This window comes from Amblyomma americanum, chromosome 1 (genome assembly GCF_052857255.1).
Source record: "Amblyomma americanum isolate KBUSLIRL-KWMA chromosome 1, ASM5285725v1, whole genome shotgun sequence".
NCBI classification, from domain to species: domain Eukaryota; kingdom Metazoa; phylum Arthropoda; class Arachnida; order Ixodida; family Ixodidae; genus Amblyomma; species Amblyomma americanum.
Window position 1 is genome coordinate 169,478,484 of NC_135497.1, and position 24,015 is coordinate 169,502,498.

At 51.3% G+C, this 24,015-nt stretch overlaps 1 protein-coding gene across 2 annotated transcripts; it reads right to left on the reverse strand.

Moving 5' to 3' along the window:
- Positions 1-1,399: 1,399 nt before the first annotated feature.
- On the reverse strand, positions 1,400-19,436 carry LOC144093454 (protein argonaute-2-like). Of its 2 annotated transcripts, none has more exons than XM_077626852.1 (4): positions 19,239-19,436; positions 14,615-14,762; positions 6,617-7,034; positions 1,400-2,026 (listed from the first exon to the last, which is right to left on the reverse strand). In XM_077626852.1, exon 4 carries the CDS (start codon positions 1,905-1,907, stop codon positions 1,521-1,523), a length of 387 nt encoding a protein of 128 aa, XP_077482978.1. In that variant the 5' UTR covers positions 1,908-2,026; positions 6,617-7,034; positions 14,615-14,762; positions 19,239-19,436; the 3' UTR covers positions 1,400-1,520. The 2 variants fall into 2 exon arrangements, with proteins under 2 accessions (XP_077482978.1, XP_077482987.1); XM_077626861.1 differs by lacking the exon at positions 19,239-19,436 and adding an exon at positions 17,109-17,305 and having other exon boundaries at positions 14,641-14,762.
- Between the last annotated feature and the right edge of the window lie 4,579 nt (positions 19,437-24,015).

Here is a 24,015-nt window from a genome sequence, read left to right on the forward strand (position 1 = left end):
GTACACGCGGGGCACCAGACAAAAATAAAGAAAATAGCTCTGGGACTGGGCCCCGCCCATGAATACGCCATCCGCTGACGTTCCTTTTGCAACTTCCGGTTGTCGCTCCTAGCACACTAGCAGCATCGTCGAAGGCGTGATTGCCTCGCACGTCGGGTTTCTTTGCCCTTCGTCTGATGGACCCGGACCTCGAGGCGCGACTGCTTGCTCTTACGGCCGCGATGGGCATCGAGCCCTACGGGTGACCGCCAGCGACGACAGTAGCGACTCGGCGAGCCACTGCGAGTGGCTCCGGAACTCCCGACAGTAGGAGGCGGCGGAGGAAAATTGAAAACATATGTGCGAAGGTAATGCCCTGGCTCGCGCATGCCCGAGAGGGTCGCGCGGGGGCCCGAGCAGACGATTTTCTCGGCTACCGGAAGTGTGCCCGGGACGTCGTGGCGGCCGTGGCTCCAGCGAATGAGAGCCTGTGGTGGCCTTGCGACGTCATGGGTACAGTGACGTCTTTTTTCACGATTTTAGTTTTAAAATCGGTCACTACGAGCACACCAATCGGCCCGCGAATTTAAAAAAAAAACACGGTTTTTAAAAATTCATAATAAATTGCCGGCTCAGTTCCGAAGACTCATACTTGGTGTGAATGCTTGTTAGCATCATTTCTAAGCATTAAAAACATTTACAAGCGACTTTTTCATTGTACAGTCCCATTAATTTTGTTCATGATGGTATGTCCAAACATTGAGAATGACTCTAAAGACATATTAGGTAACAATTTCCTTTCTGGATGCTTGCTTGCTTAGACATCTCCGAAATGGTACACCGACCACACCAGGAAACAGTAAACGAAAGCTCGCCAGAGCTTGTATGAGCCGGCCAGGTCCCGGCCACACCAGATGAGAACACACTACACCACGTCACAGAACCCATGTATGAAATCCCGGTCTTGCAACACAAGACACGATAAATGCCAATTTTCTTTTCTGCAAGAGTATCACAGTATTGTAATTTTAAGATCACCACACGCACACAGTGGACGCACTATTTATATAGCTTGGAACACTGTGGCAAGGTAATAAACACCCAATAAACTATCGACCGAATGTATTTAGACCTTTCCATAAACAGTCAATTAAATGTGAACTGCAGATCAATTAAATAAAAATGGCAAGTAATAAACTGGCGAATAAATGTTAACTTACAGGCAATTTAACATGAATTAGGTGTTAATAGACATGCATATAAATGTGAACTGCAGGTTTATAAGCATTCAGTTAAATGCGTATAGCCAGTCGATAAAACCTCGATTTGGATCTATCGAGTTGATTTAATAAACAGTCAATTAGAATACGGTGGCCAATTTTAAATTGTAACTAAAGAAAATGTCTGTAAGTTCTCAATTGTATCGCAAAACAATTTATTGCCGAAAGTCAATAAGCGTTTAATTAAATGTAGGTCGGAATTTGTGTAATTAATTATATATACATAAGAATCATATTAATATTAATATTGTGCTCGTTAGGTCACGGTGGTCTGAAGAACGATCGTCCAACCGGCGCCAGCTTGATCGAGGAGGCGTGCCTCAAGACGATGTCGATGGCCTGGGGCACAATGTTTACGCAATTTTGGAAGACGCAATGCAGGGCGTCCAGATTCATGGTAGCCGCGTACTGGATGTTGATGATGAACTGGATTCTCTGGTCTTCCTCAAGGTTCACTGTGAATGTCCGCTCGCGGAAGTTGAGGTGGTAGCGCATGTAAAGGTTTTTACGGCCTTCGAAAGCCGGGATGCAGTTTGCCAGGTCTTGCCGGTACTTCTTTACTAGGAGCTCGATGACTATCCTGTTGATCTTCGTGCTGATGCATCGGCTTCGTCTCCTTGGCAGTCTCCGAGAAGATGCCGACGACATAGTGGTAGACGCTGCCGGTTGGTATCCCAATGTTGAAGTGGTTGGCAATAAGTAGGATGGCAAAGATGGCCGTGGGCGGGCCGCCACGGGAACTGAGAGGCCACAGTGCGCCCGAGCTCCTGCAACATCATTGGTGGTAATGAGAGCACGGCACAAACTTTAAGTATGCACACACGCATTGTCTCGTGTGTTGAGCATCACATAAGTTTGGCCGAATGGTCTTCGATCTACACTACAGTGCAGGACTGGTTCCGGGGATTCTTAACGGGAAAAGCCTCCTGCATTCTGTGTGTTGTAGCGAGTCCGCTAAAGGACGGAACTTCCTGAACATCCTCCAGTGAGAAGGTTTTAAATCTTTTGCGCAAGCGAATTTACCTGTAGTCAAAATTTAAATTTCAGAGTCTTCGAGCCTTTCCAGCTTCTTTCGTTAATCGTTTCTTGCTCACTGGTCGGCACTTTTCAGCCAGCCCTACCCACTCGGCCCCACCATCGGCTGCTGACCCGTTCGGGGATTCCCCCGGTGTGTGTGTGTGGGGGGGGGGGGGGGGGCTTCCTGACCCGCTGAACCGAAGCTTATTACTGGCACCGGCCATAGTAGCTGCCTTACTTTTGAATCTAACCGACAGACGGATCTGAACAGAAATACGCACGAGAGCGAAGCGGGGAAATGCGCGGGCGTGAAAAAGTGGCTGGAAAGAACTCGGCAAACTTCGCTCAGGATTGTGGGTACTGTTATCCATGTAGAAATATTTGGTTCAGGTGTTCGTGACGAGAGAACGTAGTGGTTGAGCGAGGCTATGTACAGGGTTGGACAAGAGTTCAGGGGCCATAGGGTTTGCTTTGAGAATCGGCATATTGTTGCATTGTTGCCAATAAAGCTATCAGGGTTCGCAGAGTATAGAACGATATACCTCTTCCGCCCTCTACGGATAATTTGAGTCTTTGGGGGTGTCATGTCTGCCTGATTATGCAGCTCAAAAACAAACCCTATGGCCTGAAAACTTCTGACCGACCCTGTACTTTCCTCGGAAGGTATTTCAGAGCCTTGTGCCATCTTGAGCACCTATGACAGGGAAATTGCAAAATAAGGAAACTGCACTGCGTGGTCAGGGTCTTCATCAAAAGCGAGAGAGTAATTACTTCTTCTTTCTCTGCCTTAATTTATTTATTCAGGGAACCAAGGCCATGGTGGCGCCATGGCTGTGGAATCATTTCTTGCAAAGTTTTTGAACCACTCAAAGGGCAACTGTGGGTGTTTTGAATGTGTTTAGACGTGGTATTGTGTTCCCATTCGCATCTCACATCCCTTAAGAGTCTCTTCTCTGTGCCTCAAAAACCGCCTTTCAAAATCCTGAGTAGAAGCCCTATAAAACAGCAAAAACAAGGAACGCGGAAACCAAAACTGGGTTTCTCCTAAAGAATGGCGTCAAGATAGACGCTTGTCGTCATGCACTGTCACAGAACCTCTCGGCGCGTTGACTGACTAAACTGGACACTGTAAGCAACAGACCACTGTTTGTGTGAAATGACCAAAAACAAAGGTCTTAATTTTCTTCTTGAGCAACCTCCGAGCAAATATCGAAGGGCACGCAGCTGGTGACGTCACACGTCCAATGTCGCCCACAGAAATCGTTCCGATTGGGACGAAAAAATTTGAAAAATTTAATTGTTCGTGATGGAACAAACTGGCGCGCCCCGCCGCGGTGGCTCAGTGGTTACGGCGCTCGACTACTGATCCGGAGTTCCCGGGTTCGAACCCGACCGCGCCGGCTGCGTTTTTATGGAGGAAAAACGCTAAGGCGCCCGTGTGCTGTGCGATGTCAGTGCACGTTAAAGATCCCCTGGTGATCGAAATTATTCCGGAGCCCTCCACTACGGCACCTCTTTCTTCCTTTCTTCTTTCACTCCCTCCTTTATCCCTTTCCTTACGGCGCGGTTCGGGTGTCCGCCGAGATGTGAGACAGATACTGCGCCATTTCCTTTCCCTAAAAAAACAATTATTATTAAACCGGCGCCCGGTGGCGAAGATCGGCACAGGAAACTACCGTGGAAATTTCGACATTTGTGGAGGTCGGAAAGACGCCGCAGGCGCCCATTAACAGCGAAAGATGAATAACAAACAGGAATCTTTCTGTGAAATGAGAATGTGCAGACGCGTAATTTAAAAGAATCAACAGCTACAGGCCAAGGAAACATCATTTCGCCAGAGTGTATGTTTGGGCCCGGCGGTGCACCATTTTCACTTGCAGTAAAAGCGCATTTAACGCATGATGAGAAAAGACAATAAACTCATAGCGGTGGCTCAGTGGTTAAGGCGCCCGGTTGCTGATCCGGTGTTCCCAGGTTGGAACCCGACTGAGGCGGCTGCGTTTCGATGGAGGCGAAACGCTAAGGCGCCCGTGTGCTGTTGATGTCAGAGCATGTTAAAGATCCCCAGATTGTCGAACTTATTCCGGAGCCCTCCACTACGGCACTTATTCCTTTCCTCTTTCACTCCACCACGCTTTTCCCTTCCCTTGCTGCGCGGTACGGGTGTCCGCCGAGATATGAGAGAGGTACTGCGGCATTTCCTTCCCCCGCCCACCAAGAAATGTGCAGTATCCCAATAATATTTATAACTTTTTTTTAGGGAAAGGAAATGGCGCAGTATGTCTCATATATCGTTGGACACGTGAACCGCGCGGTAAGGGAAGGGATAAAGGAGGGATTGAAAGAAGAAATGTGCCGTAGTGGAGGGCTCCAGAATAATTTCAACCACCTGGAGATCTTAAACGTGCACTGATATCGCGCAGCACACGGGCGCCTTAGCGTTTTGCCTTCATAGAAGCGCAGCCGCCGCGGTCGGGTTCGAACCAGGGGACTGCGGATCAGTATCCGAGCGCGCTAACCACTGATCCATCGCTAATCCAGGATATACAAAACGAGGTTGAGGTCTCCACTGACCCACGGAGGCGGTTGTGCGCCTTTCTTTTCGTGAAAATGAACGGTCTTTGCAAAGTTGTCAACGCCAATGAACCCTATGAACGCCTAGGCTCACTTGTTTTGTTTGGTTTTTGAGGAAAGGAAATGGCGCAGTAACCGTCTCCCACCTCGGTGGACACCCGTACCGCGTCGTGAAGGAAGGGATAAAGGAGGCAGGGAAAGAGGAAAGAGAAAACAAAAAAGTTGGATTTTGAGGAAAGGCGCAGAGGTGCGCAGCGGCAGAACACCTGTGGCTCGGTGCTACTAGTGGCGCAGTAGTGAGTACGGAGCGAGAAAGAGAAATGCGCCCCGTGTCGTCACTGCTCCTCGTGCATGCGCAGCACGGCTCTTCAGGAATCGCGAAACTGCTCAACCTGTGGCCAGTAAAGCTTTCGCTTTAAAAACAATCTCACGTTGTTAACACAACGCTCGGCTGCCGGTGTGTAAGTACTCAACCCAATGGCCAAACATGACGATGCACCTATTGCTTGAGCCAGCCTTTATCCAGGCGACGAATCAGGCCCTGAACCTCACGGAAGAAGCTGTGAAATTTGAAAATTGGTTTTCGGGGAAAAGAAATGGCGCTGTATCTTTCTCACATATCGGCGGACACCTGAAACGCGCCGTAAGAGAAAGGGACAAGGAAGGAGTGAAAGAGAAAAGGAAGAAAGAGGTACCGTAGTGGAGGGCTCCGGAATAAATTCGACCACCTGGGGATCGTTAATGTACACTGACTTCGCACAGCACACGGGCGCCTTAGCGCTTCGCCTCCATTGAAACGCAGCCGCCGCGGTCGGGTTCGAACCACTCATCTAAATACAGTCGTTACTTCACAAACTTCGCTTTTATATTTCACCCACTCGCCTTGTCCTCGTCTTGTTGACCAAGGAACCCGTAGCGGTTCCGAAACGTTGTTCTTGATCTTGACTTTGTCAGCGGCTAAATCCTATGTTTCACTTCCAGAGCGCCCTATACGTCATGCACTACCACGATGCTTGCTACCCACAGCACTTTTCAGTAGTAAAAACTAAGCACTGCATAGTCGGCTGCAACTCCTGAAAGAAGCGACAGATGCCCTACAAAGGACGCTTTGCAGCCAACGCCGTCGGCCGATTCTGCGGATGCCGCTGTCTATCTGATCATACGGTGATTCATCTTCTTTCATCTGCAACTCTCTGAGTTGTCACACAGGTCCAAGACGATTGACTAATCATGACATCATGAGAACCAGTCGACGAAATTGGCTGGAGGGCTTCTTTCGAAAGGCACACGCCGCTTCGTTCTTGAGTTGTATTATACCGGGGTTCGGTTTTTATACCTTCCGTGTAAGTCGATGTTTTGGAGAGGTGAGGTTTCCTCTAGCCTTGAAGGTAACAGTTGAACCTCTTTGTAACGAAGCGGTTTATAACGAAACAACTGACATAACGAAGAAATTATGTGTGCACGTGAAATCTCGGTAAATAGGGGCTATAACGAAGCTACAGCTATAGCGAAGTAATCGCCGGAAACCAACTTCGTTGTAGAGAGGTGCTACTGAACATGAACCGCTGGCATAACGAGCTGTACAGCATGGATTATAACGAAATAATGGATGTAACGAAGGAATTACGATTTCCCTCGGAAGCTTGGTCAACACTGCATATAACGAAGCAACGGCCAGGAACGAACTTTCTCTTTTGTTATAACGACGTTAAACGAGCTGCATGGCATGGCTCGAGGTGAAGCCCTTTTCGACAAACAGTACGCACCTTGATCTTGACATCGTCGCCGGGAGTGGCCCGGTCGCCAGCTTCGGGGGTGTGCTCTGTCACCGTAACGGGCGGCGTGCACGGCGGCGACGGTGGTAGGGCAGCTGCCGCCGGCTGACTGCCACTCACGGCGGCTGCTGCGGATGCAGGCCGGGGACTGCTGGCAGCTACGTTGGCGGCACCAGCGGCGGCGGCGGCGGCCCCGTAGCTGGGTCGCGAGCCGCTGGGCTCCGTGCTGTGCGCCACGGTGGGCTGAGCGCTGCGCTCCGCGGCAGGGGTCTGGCGGTCGCTGTCGGCTGCGGCTGCTGGCTGGCCGCGCCGCCCTGCTGCAGTGCTTGCTCGAACGAAACCCGCGACGGACCGGAGGGCGACGGAGCAGGAGCGGTGGCTTGGTTGCCACCGCTGGCCGAAGGCACCGCTGCGAGCCGAAAATGCCCATTTGACGTCGGCTTGATATATCTGCTGCGTTTTCGATCATAGCGATCGTTACGACACGCATATGTACACCGCCGAAAGCAGAAGACTGGACAGCAGTTGCTCTAGCTCGGTTGGTAGAGCACCGGACGCGAATTTCAGAGCTCGTGGCTTTCGGATCCCACCGGCGGCAAATGGTTTCTCTTTTGCTTTATAATCAATTCTCTTTAAAAAGTTTCGTTTCTTATGGGGGTTTAACGTCGCAAAGAGACTCCTTAATAAGTTATTGCCCTATTAAGCCCCCACTGATGAACTGCACAAATTATTTTATAAAAACATCCCCTATGCTTCTTGGTTCGGTCACTGCTGGCTTGAGTCATGTATGTCTTAACGGGCACCTCTTTTCTCTTACCTTGTCTGCTCAACGGGAAAAGACAGCTGGTGTAGAGTACTTAGTCGAGGGTTTGACGGAATACCATCTGGTCAGGTCAGCAGAATGAATCTTCGGTTTATTGACCATGTTAAAGTGGTCAGCTGAATGCAATTAAAATATTTGACATGTCAGTGACCGAAAATTCAGTATACTGTGGCCGAGAGCATACGTCTCAACAGCCGTCCCAACGCTGACAGCTGTGCAAGCCGATAGTGGCATGGACCGTGACTAAACACGACTAAGCACGCAGCGCCCCCAAACAATGTCGTACACCGTTAGCACTGAAGAACTGAGTGCGAGGCCTAGCTGTCGCGCAGGGTCGAATTTTCACACAAACATAATCAGCCCTCCCCCCACAGCAACGAAGAAGCGACAAGCCCCGCCGCGCATTCAATATATTTATGACAGACGCGCACCCTTTCCGTCTAGTTGTGTACTTGAGAAAAGAAAAACAATTTTCAAATTAACTTCGCTAACCCTGGAATTCAGCGAAAAGCAAGGACGCTTGCTAAGCGTCTCAGTCTCGTCCATGCCAGCGCCTTGATGAACAGCCGTTCGATAGTATATACCCACACGACCACATGGCTTAGACGTAGTATCGCATGGTCTTACACCTCCATCGAATGTGTTTGAGGTCAAAGGTGAACCCAAATGCCACCCAATGTCAAAGGTCAAAGATAAGAGGTCAACAAAATGTCATGGGTCGAGGTCAGGAGCCAAGAGTTCGACGCCGTAACTGCACGGCGTATGCTCATACGTGGCAAACGTGGTTGGGTGAAGGTCATTCAAGGTTATTCTCCGGCCTATGCGACGACTGCTTTGCCAAACGTGGTGAAGCTTTTTGCTTCGTGTTCAACTGCAGTGACTTCTTTAGTTTCATTCCTTTTAGAGCGCAGCTCGCCCGTTCCTGCGTACCACGTCGTAGTCGGTGTAACATGCTACCTGACAGGTGACGTGTTACGGAGTGTGACAGGTGACATCTTGGCAGGTAGTGGCAGAGCGAAGCGCCACCTGGCATGGCGAGAGGAATGGACAGCCAGAAGGCGGCTGCTACGGGACTATTCCAGAGGGGGCTAGCAATGTAACACGACACCTGCCAAGCGTTAGCCGGCGGCTTTCGAAGAGCTGCGCTCAAATTCCGAATTAACGTCTGTCGCAGTCGGCCTTCAATTTTTGAAGCGAAAAGCTTCACTAGGTTCGTCAACACCGGGCTTCGCGTGAGCCACACTACAGGTTTGCCACAGCTGCGCAAGTGCGAAACCGAGTGACGTCACGCGGTGCGCAGGTGGTCGCTGCTGCCGCAGCCATCGTAGCCACCGCGCGCTGCCTCCGTCGTCTGACCTTTCGCCATGGAAGGAGGAGAAGACCCAGAAGTGGTAGCGTGGGAGTTGGCTCAAAAGCAGCGAAGATATGAAAAGTGCAAGGCTAGACAATTGGCAGAAACGACAGAATCACGAGAAGCACCCCTTGCTCAACGGTGGCAAAAGGATCAAAAACCAAACAAAACATGGGAGCCGACGGCGTTCATAGAGTTCATTGGGGTTGAACACATTGCAAACTCCGTTCAATTTCACGAAGTGAAAGGCGCAAAACTCAGTGGGTCAGTGGAGACCTCTATCTCGTTTTTCACTTTATATATCCTGGATTAGCTCGGCTGATGCATATTTATTTTTTACTCATTTATATATCGGGCCAAAAGAATGGACCTTTCTTACCTCGGACAACGCTAGCTGTCACGGAGAATGTCAGCACATGCTGGTTGTGGGAGACGTTTCCCCAATTTCCTTCCTTTCCTCAAAATCGACGGAGTCCAGAACATCGTCAACGCCAATGCCAATGATCACAATGAACACGACGGTGACGGCTGAGTAACGTCATAGCTGTCACGTGAGGTTCAAGGTCAAACTAGCGTACACGGCGAAGCAGCTACGGAGGGTAGCAGTAAAGCCTTCACTTCACGGGAAGGGGACGAGGAGGTGGCTGCCTGGCCCTGCTGAGCTGCGAGGTAGGAGCTCTCGCACATGTCGCGAGGGCTGCTTGTCACCGGGGATACCTGTTGCTAAACCGTCGCTGTCGCTTCAGATGACGCGGTTGTTGCGACGCGCGTCCTTTCTTTCAGTCTTTCCTATCATATGTCTCTCCTACTGTCTGCCCCTGGCAGAGATTATCTGCAAGTGGCAGCTATTGTGGATTGGCTTCAGCTAGTGGGCGGGGCCGTGAACTTTTCATTCTTCCCTCAGTCGCAACAACAACAAAACCCTGCCACTCATCGCGCCACACAGCGGGACGCCAAGTTGTTAAGCCGGCCTGATTTCACCCGGCAGCCCCATAGAGTGCACACTCTTACCTAGGAGCAAAACACACGCAGTCGCGACAAATAGCGACCACAATCCGTGGAAAGATAGACATTAGCTGAAAATTGAAAATTGGTTTTTAGGAAAGAAAATGACGCAGTTACCGTATCGCATATCTCGGTGGACACCTGTACCACGCCGTAAGGGAAGGGTTAGAAGGACGTAGAGCAGAAAGGAAAAAAAGAGGTGCCATAGTGCACGGGTCCGCAATGATTTCGACCACCTGGGCATCTTTAATGTGCACCGATATCGTGAACTGTCTCGCATCCGCGGCGGCGGAGAGCGGGAGATGGCGTGAGGGGTCCGACGACGTAATTAACAGGAGCTGTGCGCTCCAGGACACGGTAGGGGCCGTGATACTTGGCGAGAAATTTCGAGGAGAGTCCAGGAGTACTTGATGGTATCCAGAGCCACACAAGCGCACGAGGAGAGAAGTGCGATGTGGTGTGAGAGTTGTCGTGGCGGAATTTCTGGCGATACTGGGCGTCAGATGTTAGTGAGCGGGCGATTTGGGGACAATCTTCTGCGCGTTGCGCGGCTTCGGAAACAGGGGTATATTCGGAGGCGTCAGGTTGGTAAGGCAGAATGGTGTCTATGGTAGCAGATGGATGACGGCCGTAAATAAGAAAGAAGGGAGAGAAGCCAGTAGTAGACTGTTGGGCGGTGTTGTAGGCGAAAGTCACATAAGGGAGGAAGAGATCCCAATTCGAGTGGTTGGATGCGACGTACATAGAGAGCATGTCCCCGAGGGTGCGGTTAAATGGCTCGGTGAGGCCGTTGGTCTGCGGATGATAGGCGGAGGTGGTACAATGGATTATGTTGCACTGGCGGAGCAGGGCGGTGACGACATCGGACAAAAAGACACGTCCGCGGTCGCTAAGCAGTTCACGAGGTGCACCGTGACGAAGGACGAAACGTCGCAAAAGGAAGGAGGCAACGTCTGTCGCTGTGGCAGACGGAAGAGCAGCGATTTCGGCATATCTCGTGAGATGATCAACCGCAACGATAGCCCAACGGTTGCCGGCCGCAGTAACGCCTTCTTAAGATGGGCGTACACAACACCCTCGCCGAGCTCACCGAGGCCCATCGATCTGCCCAACTTGATCGGCTCTCCTCCACCCTAGCCGGCCGTCACATTCTTGACGCCATTGGCCTACACCCCCCTGGCTATTATACCCACACCTTCTCCCTCCCACACCGCACACGGGACCTCATCACCATTCACCCCATCCCCAAGAACATGCATCCCGAGCATCACGCGGCTCATCGTGCTGCTCGGGCCGCAGCCCTACACAAACACTATGGCGCACAGCCGGAGAGCGTCTACGTCGACGCAGCCTCTTACACCTCCTCTTACACCTTTGCCCTGGCGGTAGTGTCCAATTCGTACACCCCTATTACGGCAGGCACTGTCATTGCCTCCACTCCTGCGGAAGCGGAGGAGGCAGCCGAAGCCTTAGCCATCGCTACTACATCGGCGACCCACATTTTCAGCGACTCAAAGACCGCGGTCCGTAACTGTGCGAAAGGCCGCATCTCCGAACCCGCTTTCCGGCTTCTAAGCCGGTCTCCCGCCCCTACCCGACCTATTCAACTTCTCTGCGTCCCGGCCCACGCCGGCCACCCAGGTAACGAGGCGGGTCATTTTTTAGCTCGAGGTTTCTTTAGCCGAGCAGGAGCCGCCGACGCCTGGGGAGACGCTCGAGATCGAATGGTCGCGTTTCACGAGATCACTCTACACTACCGTGAGCAAGGGCTAACGTATCCCCCTCCGCACAAGTCTCTCACTAAATTGCAGCAGGTGACGTGGCGACAGCTACAATCCCGCACCTTCCTCTCCCCTGCCCACTTAGCCCTTGTTCACCCGGGACTGTTCACGCCAGTATGCACCCTCTGCGGCGCTCCGAAAGCGGATTTTGCACACATTCTTTATTCTTGCTCTGATCTCCTTCCACCAGCCGATTGGCAATTCACAGACCTCGAGCGATGGGAGGCTGCGGTGTCCAGTTCTGACCCGGCTGCCCAACGGCAGCTAGTACACTGGGCTTTGGTAGTCGCTGAGAAGCATCACCTTCCGGCCACGACACGCATCCAAGAGCAATCCCATCACTAGGATGTAACAATTAAGGCTTGCTCTACTTTATAAAGTTTTTCACCACCACCACCACCCTAATTTTGAGTTAGACTGCATGAAACAACGCTACTGGGATGCCATCCTTTTAAACACGCCTAGATTTGGTGGTTGTGCGTAAGTTCGAGCTTAAATTAATCTGGCCGCTATGTAGAATATAGTAGCAGCACGTGCTTCATAATCACTTCATATTATACATTCCCTGTCAGCCTTAGTCTCACTTATTTTTCTTCCTCCTTTAAAAAAAATAATGTGGAATAGCTCATTCATCCAGGATATACAAAGCGAAAGATGTCGACGTTCACTGTGTTGAGTGGTTTTGTCGTTGACAATGTTCTAGACGGCGATGGCTTTGAGGAAAGGAAGGGAGCATAACTGGCTCCCTGTATATGCAGACGCCTCATACGTGATTTGATAGATGAGGCGGTGGTAAGAGAGAGACATGGCCTGAATGCATTAGCGCTGACAGCATAGTGGCTGACATGCGGCACTGCCGCAATAGCTAGGCCGCAGCGTTCATTTGGTGATCAATCTTTCGCGATCAACCATTAACTGCATGCCACTTTCCCAGGGTGGCAGGGAGGGCGCGCTGGCATCCAGTGCGCGGAATGCAATAATAATAATTGATTTTCGGGGAAAGGAAATGGTGCAGTATTTGTCTCATATATCGTTGGACACCTGAAAGGCGCCGTAAGGGAAGGGATAAAGGAGGGAATGAAAGAAGAAAGGAAGAAAGAGGTGCCGTAGTGGAAGCCTCCGGAATAATTTCGACCACCTGGGGATCATTAACGTGCACTGACAACGCCCAGCACACGGGAGCCTTAGCGTTTTTCCTCCATAAAAACGCAGCCGCCGCGGTCGGGTTCGAACCCGGGAACTCCGAATCAGTAGCCGAGCGCTCTAACCACTGAGCCACCGCGGCGGGTTGTCAGCGGCGGGCTGATTCGCCAATGACTTTCCTAGAAAATATTCGTTCTGTAAGTGGACCGAGACAGGTTGAGACTATGCCTTGCGATATGCATAAATGGCGTCAGTATGCCGCGATAGTAAGCCGACGACATCTGCTCTGCAATCCATCCTCTTTGCAATGCCATTCGCAGCCAAACCACTCAAGCCATTTTCGTCTTCGGAAGCTTCGCACTCGATCACGTGGGATAACGCATGTATAGCGATGATGACGATCTGTGAAACGCAATCCACTATTCTGAAGCCATGCGATGGTGACGAAATAGGGCACATTTGAGAGTGCTCGCCGCTCTCGGCGAACGCACGTCTACTTGGCCGGCTGCGTTCTGCAGAAAGCCTGCTGCTGGGCTGAATTGTAATTATAAGTGACCGCCTATCCTATCGCACGCTAAAGTCAGCTAGCCGGACTCATGTTTTCAGTGACCACTAGGCCAGTTTCGCCAGAATCGCTTCCGAGCTCTGTGCCGAAAATATTCAGCGGCCTCGTTTCCGGCCGCCTCTGTCTCGCTTCTGTTTATCTCCCCTTCCAACTTCCTCACGAATGCGAAGCACGACCACTTGAATGACCGCTGGAGCAGTTTTCTCGATCGTGCCTCGCATTCGCCGATATTCCGCCATTACCGCCGCGTATCCATTCGGGGAAAGGGCACTCCCGAGGCGCGGGGGGAGAGAACCAGACGCCGTCGAGTGGCCAGTCCAAATGCGCAGGCTCCGTTGCGAGACAAGCCCAATGGCGGAAGCAGTGTTACGGGGAAACGCAGACGCACCTATAGTGAGTGTTTTTTTTTTCTTTCTGGGAAAGCAGCGGAACCTGGAGATAAGAGTTGTTATCGGGCCCTCTGAGATGCGTCGCGGTCGAAGTGGGCAGTGTGTGCTGTGTACTACGTGAGAATGTGTGCATGCACGTCTGTGATGACAGCGTTGATGTCCGCCCGTGGGTGCGCGCGTACGAGCGTGTGAAATCAACCGCGTGGAGTCGTGCACCACGCTGTTCGGGCTTGGATCGATGGTTGAGAACGATAAACCCGAGTGTCACACCGATGTGAATCTAACGCGAACATATAACGCGTCGCCCACCGCAATGCGCTATCGCTTCTCTCCCGAGGCTGTGTGCCGCTGGCTCTGTTCTGCTTTTTATGACTATAACTCGCCTGTTCGTAACAGTGTGCTTAAAGATAAATGTACCCTATTAGAGATAAAAGTACTCTATCTCGCGCTTACTTTGTGAACGCGAAATTGCCCCAGGAATGCGCCTTATGACGACTGCGCCCACACGTACTGCTTGCACAATGTACGAACAAAAGGGTGAAGGGCAAGCTCACGCGTTAGCCCGTGCAAACGAGTACTGCTCATCTGCATGATGACTACGCACAAGGTGGGAACCTTCGCCCTAAGCTCTAGTGCTCTGAATAGCAGCAGGCGCGGGTATCTAAGTATGGTCGCTTCAGCCAAAACTCGAAGAAAATGTCGCGCAATCTCCCGTCAAGATCTCGCCACACTGCATTTGAGCATACGTATGCTTAACGAAGATGGTCTGCATGTGTTTTTTTTTCGCGTCCCTGTTCCTTCCCATGCTCTTGTGGCGGAGCCTTTAGAGTGGGCACTTAATAGTCCCTGCCGTGCTCTAAAGGCAATCCTAGAAAGCTTTACGCAAGCTGTCTCAAAATTGAACAGTTCTAATCAAAAGAGCGCACCCTCACCGGGTCACAGGATGCAGCGGCCCCACCTGCTTTCACGCTATGGTTTGCTGTCACGGTGTCGTCCTTGGTGCGGCTTTTTTGCCTCTGGCCGATTCCCAGGGGGGACCCTCTGGAAACGATCGAGTCTCTTCTCGAGAAAGGCGGCCACCTGCAACGAGAAGACGCGTCGGACAGATCACGCCAGAGCCCGCGCTCCACAGGTGATGATTCTTCCGCTGAGCAATAAAAAATTGCGAGGGACACTTAACTCTCTACGTATGTGACGCGACAGCGTAGCGGTACTTGGCGCCTCTGCGAGACAGCTTCCCCGTCTGTTGACGTTCCTTCCAGGACGGTGGCGTGGCTTGACACATATGTCATGAGTCATGACTTGTGCATATATACACAGTTGCCACATCACAGCATGGCCACACTCCCATACATCAAAACACAACTACACACTGCATAGCCCAAGGTGTGACATCAGGCGTGAACGCAAAATTGTCCGACGCGCTTTCTGTGTCATGGCATTAAAAAATTCAGGTCACTTTATTGGCCTAAAGTGTGGTGAGGCGAAAGCCTTTGCCGCGGGGTTGCTGCTTGTGTCGCTGACGTGTGGTGAAGATGTTGATTAAGAAACTATACTGCAAACAGCATTTAGGCGACATCCTCCAAGACCGGCGTTGCGGAGGCGTCTGGATTGGGAAGCGACAGTGTTGCGGCGTTGCCAAGGAGTCCACGGAACGCAAGCTTCCCCTCGGCGCGACGCCTTGCTCGTTGGACAATTTAAGAAAAGGAAATTACGCCTGTTTCACATGTCTCAGACACCCGAACCGCGCCGTAAATGAAGGAAAAAGCTTTCGTTAGTTGCTGGATGTAACGGACGCCGGACAGATTCATAGCCGCGAGTATGAGCCATTGAAGGCTTTCGCCTTAAAAACTGAAATGATTATGCCTACTGGGCGTGTCGAGGACCTAGTTGCGTTTATGCTTTTGAAGCGAAAGCTGTACTACGCTTGGAAAAACCGCTCTTCACGTGGCACTAAATTTCATCTCATCTGCCCTTGAACCGAGGAGAAACCACGTGACAGCTATGAACTCGCTCAGCCCGCGCCGAAACCGAGGGCTCGCCTGTTTCTATCGGCCGTCGGCGTTCGTTGTGTTCAGTGGCTTTTACAACATTCTACGCTCCGATGATTTTGAGGAAAAGAAGGGCGCATAACTTGCTCCCTGGGTCAGTGGATGCCTCAATCACGCTTCGAGGTACGTGGCAAAAATGAGAGAGAGAGATGTGGGCTGCATGCATTAGTGCTGAAAATGTTGTGGCAGACAGGCGGCACTACAGCATTAGGCTGCCACTATTAACCGCCACCTGCCAGGGTGGCAGGGCGGGCGCTTTGACTATCCAGTGTGCGGCACACGCTCAACGTTACAGACGAAAGGCCGCGTCTGTTTCCCCGATACACCGCAGCTTACGCTCTCTAACCAGATTCAGCAGTAAACAGCAGCTAATTTTTGAATTTGTGCGTTTGCGTCGCGCCCTCCTTGGCAAATGCACGTCTGCTGTCACCCAAGCTTGGGCGTGGTGCAGGGCGTTCCGTGGAGGAGTCAGCACAACGTCGCGCACACCAGCGTTCTTGCGTATGCACGGCTCAACCCTCAAAAAGAAAAAAAATAGAGATGATTCAAGAGAGACGCAGCGACCTTGGACACAGCTCTGCGGAAGCTGCTTCCGAACGCGTCGGCCAACAGGGAACGCTCAAGCCACAGAATGCATGTGAACTAATTCCGCCACAAAAAATACAAAATGCCGACAAAGTGCGCGATCAGTTGTGTTCCAATATGCGCGAGAACGTAGCACAAAACTTCAAGTAGCAACCTGCGCCAACCATTCGATCGTGAGTAGAACCGTCAAGGAACACATAAATAGGTAAGCGTATGTGATGCTGCATACAGACGCACAAGGCGGCTCTACTTGGACGCAAGCTGCGTCTGATTGCACCAACTATAGCAACACTCAAGCCCAAAAGCGCATGCGAACGCATTACGCGCGGGTAATATTTTGACATGCACTGACATCGCATAGCACATTTGTTTTTACAATTGGTCTCAATCGAACGCGGCCACCACGGCAGGGACAAACCAGACCATCCGGCTCAGTATCCGTTCACTCTAACCACTGAGCCACCATGGCGGATAAAGACCCCCCCGGCAAGACCAGCAGGTGAGCATAACCTCGGAGGACATACCGTTGAGAGCGTGTGCACATTTGGCTCAAGCTTTTTTTTCCGCGGGAGTTACATAGGTTGCGAGGGACGCCAGGTAGATGGCTCCAAACTTATTTCTACCGCAGGCGGTTCTTGGTACAAGTTCGCTAACATGGTGCCGGACAAGGGCACTTCTACACTTTGCCTCCATCGAAATGAAGCTGCCAGAACTGAGCCTTTTTTCCGCGATCATGGGCTCAAGAGCCGAACGCCGTATCAACTAAAGCCACAGTGGCGGGTAGACTCACCTCGGGCAGCAGGTTATCCTCGGACTCTTCCCTTGGCACACGACGCTGATTCCCGTCTACGCCGAAGAATGCTTCCTCACTGATAGTGAATGCAGGCGAATTCGTGCCCGAAAGATAATGGAGCGCGGCCAGCGTTCCACAGAAACCACAGCGAGCCGTCGAAAACTGCTTCTCCCACGGCGAGCAGCGGCGCGTCTGAAGCCACTCGCGTTTCACCGGAAGCTAAACTCACGAGCGCAAGCCACGCGCCGCCCTTTCATTGGCGGAGTCGTTCCGATGCTGCTGACGTCATAGCTCGAGCGGCAAAAGCACATCAATTACAAGCCAGCACGCGCCCTCTGTGAGAATCATCGGTCGGCTCCCAGTCAAAACTGAAAAGTGGTTTTGGGGGGAAAGGAAATGGCGCAGCAACTATCGTATCCTGGCGGACACACGAAAAGTGCCGTAAGGGAAAGGACAAAGGAGCGAGTGAAAGTACAGAGGAAGAGCTGCCGTAGTGGAGGGCTTCCGAATTGTTTCGATCACCTGGGGATCTCAACGGTAAAGCGTCGGCGACGCGCCTAAGCAACCTAGGTACGGCAGTGGAATTATTGGTTGTCACTCTCGGTGAGCACCTTAGCCGCAACATAAGGAAGGGGATTGAGAGGGCGAGAGAGAAGGAAGAGAGTTAAGAGGCGCCGTATTTGGATTCCTGTAGATGAATTTCGCCGACCAGTTGGGTCATTTAGCATGCCTTAGAACATCATGGCAAACAGTCGTCTTGCATATTTAAGTCAATATATTACTCGACAGCACATACAGCTCGTTCGGTCTAGAAGCCGTCGGCGTCGTAGTAGTATGTCCGCACCGCGCGTCGCAAATATTCCTCCCCTTTCCGGGCGGTTAGGGTGTCCACCGATATGTGTGAGACATGTCATATCCCTTCCTTAAACTGTCCAACAAGCAAGGCGTCGCGCTTAACGGGCGATGGAGTTCCGTGGACCCCTTGGCAACGCTGCAACACCCTGTCGCGTCCCACTCTTAAAGTCGAAGCTAACAGCGTCCTCCAATCTTCGCCACGGCTATCCCGCGAGGTATGAGCTACCAAGCAGTAATGCTTACTGTCGTTAAAAAATGCACCAAACATTTAGTGACAATACAAAGACTGTCTTAATTTGCTTTGAAATTATCGCTCCAGGGGACGCCTTGCTTCATCGGCCAATGAGAGGGCGCAAGTCAGAGAACAGAAGAGCGCACAAAGAGCCGTTTCGAGAGAGACGCAGCGACCATGGGCAATTCGACGCAGCCCTGCGGAAGCTCTGTCCGATCGCATCAACCAACAAGGAACGCTCAAGGCACAAAATGCATGCGAATTAACGCATGCATTTATTATTCCGCCGCACGAAATCCAACATGCCGCAGAAGTGCGTGACCAGTTGCGTTCGAATATGCGCGAGAAGTAGCCCAAATCTGCAGTGGCGAACTGCGCCAACCATCCATGGGTAGTAGAACCGTCAAGAAACGCAAGCATATGTGAGCGTATGTGATGCTGCATACGAACGCACAAGGAGTTAGGCTCTACTCGCATGCAAGCTGCGTCAAAACGCATGGCCCAACTAGGAACGCTCGCCTCAAAACGCGTGCGAACGCATTCCGCCACGTAATATCGGATTGCACATCGCATTGCTTTGTTTTTGATTTTACAATTGGCCTCTATCGAACGCGGCCACCACGGCAGGGACAAACCAGATCCTCCGGCTCAGTATCTGTTCACTCTAACCGCTGAGCCGCTACGGCGGATAGACCCCCCAAGAAAACCAGCAGGTTTGCATAACCTCGGAGAACACAATGTACAGAGCGTGTGCCCATTTGGCCCAAACTAGGATTCCTCAATGCCAGCGCCACCCTAGCCCAAACTCATTTTTCCCGGGGGGTTACGTGGATTACGAGGGACGCCAAGTAGAGTGCTCAGAACCTAATTCTACCACCGGCGGTTGTTCGTACACGTTCGCTAACATGCCGCCGGACGTGGTCACTTCTACATCTCGCCTGCACCGAAATGCAGCCGCCAGAACTGGGCCTCGTTTCCGCGACCTTAGATTAAAGAGCCGAACGCCGTATCAACCAAACCACCGTGGCGGGTAGACTCACCTTGGGCAGCTTGTTGTGGCTGGATTCTTCCCTTGGCACACAACGCTGATTCCCGCCTACGCCGAAGATTGCTTCCTCACGGCTAGTAACTGAGGGCGCACTCGTGCCCGAAAGATAACGGAGCGCGGCCAGCGTTTCTGCGAAGCCACACCAAGCCTTCGTAAAGCGACTGTTCCCACGGCGCTCAGCGGCGCGTCTGAGGCCACATAGGCATTGAAGCAACACTCGCGACCGCAAGCCACGCGGCACTCCTTCATTGGCGGAGATGTTCCGATGCTGCTGACGTCATAGCTCGAGCGGTACGGGGCGGCTGTATCCGCTGTGGTCGACGGGGCAGGAGTACCAACGGTAGCGGCTTCGAGCCGCACAAGAGATGCCAATGCGGCGGAAGAGTTGGCGATAGCGCTCGCTTGCGTCGGTACCAAGGCCACGACGATTTTAAGTGACAGCAAAACTGCAGTAAGAAACTTCGCGAAAGGAAGAATCTCGGAAGAGGCCAAACACGTCCTCGAGGCGAGGCCGATAGAACGTAACATAGAGATAATATGGATCCCAGCGCATGAGTCTATTGCAGGAAATGAGGCTGCACACGAGCTTGCCCGAGCTCTCTATGACCGGGCGGCCGCAGAGCAGCCCTCTCGCATAGACATGAAAGATGGCCTAATTTCATACCACGAGATCACGGAACATTATAAGCTGAGCAGGAGGGTCTATCCGCCGCCCGACCGTTCCCTCGCAACAGAGGAGGCAATTGCGTGGAAAAGATTGCAAGGGGGGAATCATATAAGCCCCTTCTGGGTATACATCACAATCTCCAAAGAGGAGAAAGGCCGATATTGTATAACGTGCGGGGAGAGGGGCACTCTCGACCATGTCATATGGGAATGTCCTGGAAGCCCGGGCGCCGAGGAAAAGATAGAAGATAGAGAAGCCTGGGAGACCTTGCTGCGGAGCGAGGACCCCGCTAAGCAGCGACAAGCCATCCGCCTGGCGGCTGAGGCCGTGAAGCGACAATGTGTCTTCACCAGACCTTAGTTTGCGAGGCTCCTAAGTAGGGCTCCCTTAGGCCTGCGTGCCGGGGGGTCCAAAAAGGAGTTTCATTTCGGTGGAAATAAACGTTTTGATGATGATGAGAGCACGTGCCTTACATTGCTTGCCTCGATGCGCGCGCCCTGCTCGGCAGCGGAGCTGAGCGCGCGCATCGAGGCACCCTAGCCTTACAACTTTAGCCAGCACGGGCCCTCTGTGAGCATCGTCGGTGGGCTAATAATTAATAATAATTGGTTTTTGGGTTAAAGAATTAGAGCAGCATCTGTCTCATATATCGTTGGACACCTGAACCGCGCCGTAAGGGAAGGGATAAAGGAGGGAGTGAAAGAATAAAGAAGAAAGAGGTGCCGTAGTGGAGGGCTCCGGAATAATTTCGACCACCTGGTAATCTTTACCGTGCACAGACATCGCAGAGCACACGGGCGCCTTAGAGTCTTGCTTCCATAAAAACGCAGCCGCCGCGGTTGGGTTCGAACCCGGGTACTCAAGATCAGTAGCCGAGTGCGTTAACCACTGAGCCACCGCTGCGGGTGTGGTGGTGGTAGTGGATTTTTTAAAATAAAATAATAGCAAAAATGAAAGAAAAGATAAATTTGAAAAATGGTATTTGCGGAAAGGAAATGGTGGTCTCATACTTCGGTGGACACCGAACCGCGCCGCATAGGAATGGATAAACAAGGGGGTGAAAGAATAAAGGAAGGAAGAGGTGCCGTTGTGGAGGTTTCCGGAATTATTTATTTCGATCTACTCGTGATCTCGACGGTATAGCGTCGGCGACGTGCCAAAGCAGCCTGGATTCGGCAGAGGATTGGTTGGTTATACATCGCTCTCGGTGAGCCCCTTAATCGTTACATGAGGGAAGGGATTTCATTTATTTTCATTTTCAATCCGGTCTATACCTTCCAAGATGTTGCAACCTATTATTAAGACAGTCGTCGCCTTTGCCATCACCTATGTAAAAGCCTCAAGAAGGCGGATGAGCGGCTCATTCTAGGCCTTCTCACCAATACATTGCTGTGCCCGGCAGCACTAACACATTTTTAACTTCTTTAACGGCAGCTGCCCGCACTGTGGAGCGGTGTCTTCGGACACCTATCTCATGGTGGGGGCCTGCCCCTCCAACCCTGCTATTCCTCCCATCCCCAACCCAACCAGAGAGGACTGGGAGGCGAACCTGCTCGGCTGTCATGACTTACAGGGCCAACAAGCCTTAGTCGGGGGCGCCCGGGTGGCGGCTACCGCCAATGAGGTCCCAAAATAGGGACCTCTACCAAGTGCTTGTAAGGATCGCTCCCTTTACGGGCTGATCCAAACATACCTCCTGTCCCTTCCTAATAAATGTTTTCACCGCCACCACCGGTGGGTTGACCGTTTCCAGAATCTTTTCTAAAACGGGCCGCGGTAGCGGAGCGGTTAAGGCGCTCGTGTACTGAGCTTAGGTACCTGGTCTTACACCCGACAGCGGCGCCCGCGAAGCGGAGCTGAGTACCCAGGATCGAACCAGATCGCGGCAGCAGCGTTTCGAAATTTTTTTACTTTTTAATTGTTTTTTTCGGAAAGGAAATGGCGCAGTATCTGTCTCATATATCGTTGGACACCTGAACCGCGCCGTAAGGGAAGGGATAAGAAAGGGAGTGAAAGAAGAAAGGAAGAAGGAGGTGCCGTAGTGGAGGGCTCCGGAATAATTTCGACCACCTGGAGATCTTTAACGTGCACTGACATCGCACAGCACACGGGCGCCTTAACGTTTCGAAAAGAGGCGAAATGCAAATGCACCTGTGTGCTGCGTGATATGAGTGCACGTTAAAGATCCCCAGGTGGTCGAAATTATTTCGGAGCCCTCCACTACGGCACCCATTTCTTCCTTAGCCCCTCCTTTAGCCCTTCCCTTACGACCCGGTTCAGGTGTCAGCCGATATGTAAAACAGATACTCAGCCATTTCCTTTTCCCCAAAAGTAGTTGTTGTAGTAGTTTTAATAAATCATAATAATAAAGGACGGAAAAATTTTTTGCTGACCCCGGCATCTGCCATCGATGCTGAAGCACCTGAGCTGGGACAGCGGAAGTAATGGATGGCAGGCAGGATGAAGAAATTATATGAAAGAGGTAAGGCACAGGGAGAGAGGATAGGAGCAGAGGTAACATTCACAAATTATTTATACAAAAAGAAATGTGCACAGGTTGTGCGCGTGGTTATCATGCCCAAAACCAATAATAATAATAATAATAATAATAATAATAATAATAATAATAATAATAATAATAATAATAATAATAATAATAATAATAATAATAATAATAATAATAATTGTTTTTTGGGGAAAGGAAATGGCACAGTATCTGTCCCGTATATCGTTGGACACCTGAACCACGCCGTAAGGAAAGGGATAAAAGAGGGAGTGAAAGAAGAAAGGAAGAAAGAGGTGCCGTAGTGGAGGGCTCCGGAATAATTTCGACCACCTGGGGTTCTTTAACGAGCACTGACATTGCACAGCACACGGGCGCCTTAGCGTTTTTCCTCCATAAAAACGCAGCCGCAGCGGTCGTGTTCGAACCGGGGAACTCCGGATCAGTAGCCGAGCGCCCTAACCACTGAGCCACCGCGGCGGGTCCAAAACCAATTTCGAATTTCAATTTTGAAACGACTGTCTGTGCGATGTCAGTGCATGTTAAAGGTCCCCAGGTGGTCGAAATTAATCTGGAAACCTCCCCTACGGCACCTCTCTCTCTCTTCCTTCCTTGACTTCAACCTCCCTTCCTACCATTACGGCGTGGTTCGGGTGTTCACCTAGATATGAGACAATTACTGCACCATTTCCTGTGCTGAAAATTCAGTTTTTTCTCGCACCCCCCCCCCCCCCCCCCGCCCCGATCCACCGAAAAAAGCTGAGCGCCGCCGCCTTGAGCTCACTGCATCCATTAACTGTGAACAGTGTGTGGGTGAGATGGCGTCTAGGCGCAGCCTCGCTTCGATATTATTTGACCTCAGCACACTTGTCACCTACCCACGTGGGGCGATTGGCCAAGGGTTGTTGGTGAATGACAGGGAGAATAACATTGGTTAATAATAATAATAATTGGTCTTTTGGGGAAAGGAAATGGCGCAGTATCTGTCTCATATGTCGTTGGACACCTGAACCGCGCCGTAAGGGAAGGGATAAAGGAGGGAGTGAAAGAAGAAAGGAAACAAAAATTGGTTGAAAATCGATTTTGGGGGAGAGGAAACGGCGCAGTATCTCTCTCACATCCCTCAATCATTACAGGGGTCATCGGAAACGCTACCCAGCCTCACACAAAAAGCTAACCAAAGAGGAGGCGATAGACTATCGCATCGCCTGATACCTGATTTAATATCTGCTGCTGGTCCTTGGACCATAGATAATAAACTTATTTTTGGAATATGGCAGAGTGCTCGACGCACTCTGGCCCGGGTCGGCCCATCATTGCACTGCCTCCAAGATCGGTCCGGGGCCTATGGGCCTATTAGCGCGCAGCGCCTTTGCTATTTTTGCCTACGATCCTTCAAGTCTCCTACTTTCCTCACGCGGCAGCGAGCGTGGCTCGGCTTGAGCCCGTAGGCAGGCCCGTACTCTTTGTTTTTCCTGCTTCCTCTAAGCAACATCAGTCAGTCAGTCAGTAGGCTGGCGCAGACTAGAAACGGGAGCCTAATAATAATAATAATAATAATAATAATAATAATAATAATAATAATAATAATAATAATAA